The sequence below is a fragment of the Morone saxatilis genome, unplaced genomic scaffold, assembly GCF_004916995.1.
Source record: "Morone saxatilis isolate NCDOM2014 unplaced genomic scaffold, NCSU_SB_2.0 Contig18, whole genome shotgun sequence".
Lineage (NCBI taxonomy): Eukaryota > Metazoa > Chordata > Actinopteri > Moronidae > Morone > Morone saxatilis.
The window spans coordinates 21,530,153-21,533,149 of NW_023339740.1; the positions used below are offsets into that span (position 1 = coordinate 21,530,153).

At 40.9% G+C, this 2,997-nt stretch overlaps 1 protein-coding gene and 1 long non-coding RNA gene across 2 annotated transcripts in view; one reads left to right on the forward strand and one right to left on the reverse strand.

Annotated features, from left to right (window-relative positions):
- LOC118327951 overlaps positions 1–2,290 on the forward strand; it is an 8,112-nt gene extending 5,822 nt beyond the window's left edge. Inside the window, exons 3-4 of the long non-coding RNA XR_004796726.1 lie at positions 1,804–2,064; positions 2,150–2,290. This is a non-coding gene — a long non-coding RNA (uncharacterized LOC118327951). The remainder of the gene's footprint in view (positions 1–1,803; positions 2,065–2,149) is intronic.
- Positions 2,291–2,363: 73 nt separating this feature from the next.
- The window catches only part of ncoa5 (nuclear receptor coactivator 5), a 7,487-nt gene continuing 6,853 nt past the window's right edge, over positions 2,364–2,997 (reverse strand). The window contains exon 7 of the mRNA XM_035661767.1: positions 2,364–2,375. Coding sequence (XP_035517660.1) covers positions 2,364–2,375 — 12 coding nt within the window. The remainder of the gene's footprint in view (positions 2,376–2,997) is intronic.

Consider the following 2,997-nt stretch of genomic DNA (forward strand, 5'->3'; position numbering starts at 1 on the left):
CCCTCCACGAAGGTAAAGTAACGCAACATGGGTGTGAAGAACTACCATTGCCTCTAAGTTGCCGGTTTAAAAAAAAAAAAAAAGACACAAAACAAAAGCGTAGAACTTTTTCCTCAGCTTTTATTTCTACCAGTGATGAAGTCCACTTGATGGAAGCTGTCGTACCAATAGATGGTTTTGTGGTGGTTTATGGGACAGTCAATAACTTGTCCCTAAATTTAAACTTTCAGATCTGTTTTAAATAAAGAAAAGAGCCATATGAATGTAATTTAGTGTTTTGTCTCAAAGATTCTTGTCTTGTGACCTTTCAATACTTCTGCTACTTCTGTAATTTTGTCCTGTACATTTTATAAATCAAATGGGCAACTTTTTGTCTAGTTCCCACCCTACCCCCATATCTGTAAAGCAGGTCCATGTTCTACAACATGACTACAAACTAAGAAGATGTATACATTAAAACTGCAGATAGATAAACAGCTTCCCTAAAAACAAATTTAAAAAAAAAAAGATTTAAAGGTACCCTATGAAGTATTTCGTAAACAGTTATTTTTACATCTAGTGTCTCACCAAAATGTGTGTCATTGATGCAGAATAACGGTTTTAATTTCCTTCATCAAAACGTCTCCAGAGCTGCTGCGTTTCTTGACATGCTTCAACAAGCAACTAACGACCAGTGGATTAATGTAAACTCTTCGGATTGAGCAGGACGATATCCTGTCACCTGCACAAGATACTCAAAGAATGGGGACGTAGACTTAAAAATGTTAAATGTTAAAAACTCCAAAGCAACTTCATAGGGTACCTTTTTTTTTTTTTTTTTTTAAAAACAGCACATTACCAATGTTGGCCAGTTATTATGGGTCTTGTGTTTCTTCTCTGTGTGGTAGTACTGTAACCAGCTCATAGCTGGCCACTTTGACACTTATCCTCAACGGATGAATCAGTATATGCTGAAAAACATCCCACACGTAATTTACAAGCTTAGTTCAGGGAGATGTGGGCATGGGGCACAGCATGCACACACACAGGATCACAAACAAATGCAAACAATGTGTATGATGCTTGATTCAGTTTGCATATTGTGAATTTAAACTCGTGATGCGCAATAATCTTAGGGAATTTGTAGTAAATTTTAAGTTTTTAAGTCGATCATTATGGAAATTATTTGCACTTTAATATTGCACTAAGAAACAAATGTTTTCTAACTACTCTTGGCTGCAATAAACTTTTTCAGTTCAAGGAAAAAAGGGAATTCTGGCAACACCTCTTTTTAGTAAATAATGTCCCTCTGTATGCTACCCTAAAGGCAGTAAAAACCATCCACCTTAACATGGGGAAAAAAGTTGAATTTCCTTGAGAAAAAATTAAAACGTGCTTTTTTTTATTTTTTTTTCCCAGCATTTCTGCAGCCACGCATAATAAACCACGAGACCTCGCGAAATAAACCGCCTCGTACTAAAAGGTTCAATGGCCATGGTACCTGCGTATTTTGTGGTCAAAGAACCTGAAATCGTTGACAAATCGATATTGTTGCGTACACGGCTCACTGGACGATTTCAAAAGATCGTTTTTGAAAGGACGCTTATCGGAATCACCTCCTGGATTGCTACGCTCGCCAGCCAAAACAACAACACTAGCCATTTGGCCAGTGGACAAAATAAAATAATTTCTCCCTCTGTCTACAATTCCCTACTGTAGGCCTGTCCTCACTGATTGTGGACAGAAGTTCCTATCACTCTTTGTAGTATTTCATAGACAGTATAAACTTACCTTCCGCTCACTAATTGATAACTTTTCTCCCAGGGCCCCGTATAGCAGTTATGGGGACGGCAAAGATCCTCGGCCTCGGTCACGTTCACCTGTTTACGGGCGTGACGGACGTGATGGACGCGAGCCTCGAGAAGGGCGTAATGGACGTGATGGACGTGAGCCTCGGGACAGCCGTGATGGGAGGGACCCAGGTAGAGAGCCAAGGCCGGGTGGCCACTCTCGTGACCTTGATTACCGAAGCTCAGAGAGCAGAGACAAGGACCTCAGAGGTGATTCGCGGGATCCTGCATACAGGTGACTAATGACAATCAACCCTTTAGTTCCTAGTCCAGAGTTCAGTGGTTACCTGTTTGTCTGAACCTGAAATGTTTCCATACAGCAGAAGTGACTATGACCGATACTACCGCAGTGGCAGTGGTGCTGAAGACTATTACCGGAGGAAGGATGAACCCTACAGGGACCCTTACAAAGATCCCTGGAACGGACGGCGTGAACCAGAGGGTATGTGTAATTGTTTTAATACCAAAACTCTATCCAGTTTCTTTTTTCTAACATTCCACAAGTTATTTTTTTTTAAAGCTTAGAGTATCATTTTACCTTCTAGTCTTAATGTGGGGACACAACATAAGGCCTTTTAGTAACCAAAGTAAACCAGAGTTGATAATGAAGATGAAAGTCCAAGAAATATGCGTTCTGATCGTCCATTTCATTGCAAAATGTATTGCACAACTTCCACCAGAAGCACCGCTGCAGAATACACATGCTGGTCTATTTTTGACAGAAGCCGCGACCCACTTGTATCAAGCAAGAAAGGGCAGATCGCAGTGGCAGGAAGTGATACAGATTAACATTGTGGCACCAGGCCAGAAGTCAGTCAGTCAGTCAGAGGCAGGTTAGGAGTTTTTAAACGGAGAAACACACTGTTTTGTATCCTTTTTTTTTTTAAGGACAAAATACACAAGTAAACAACATATGGCAGGCAACACGCTCTGAAGGCGCTCCGCCTCTGAAGTGTGCTCAGTGGGATTTGAAGACGAGCAGATCACAGCGCCAAACAACAATGCAGTCGCAATGTTTTTAAAGCTGTGCCCGGTGGAATTTAGCCAATGTTTACTTACCTGCTCCCTGAGCTGTAACATTATAGTTTATAACTTCACGTCATTGCTGTTGCCATGTCATCTATGTTTTGTTGTTCATATACAAAGTTAATCCAGACAGCAGTGGGGG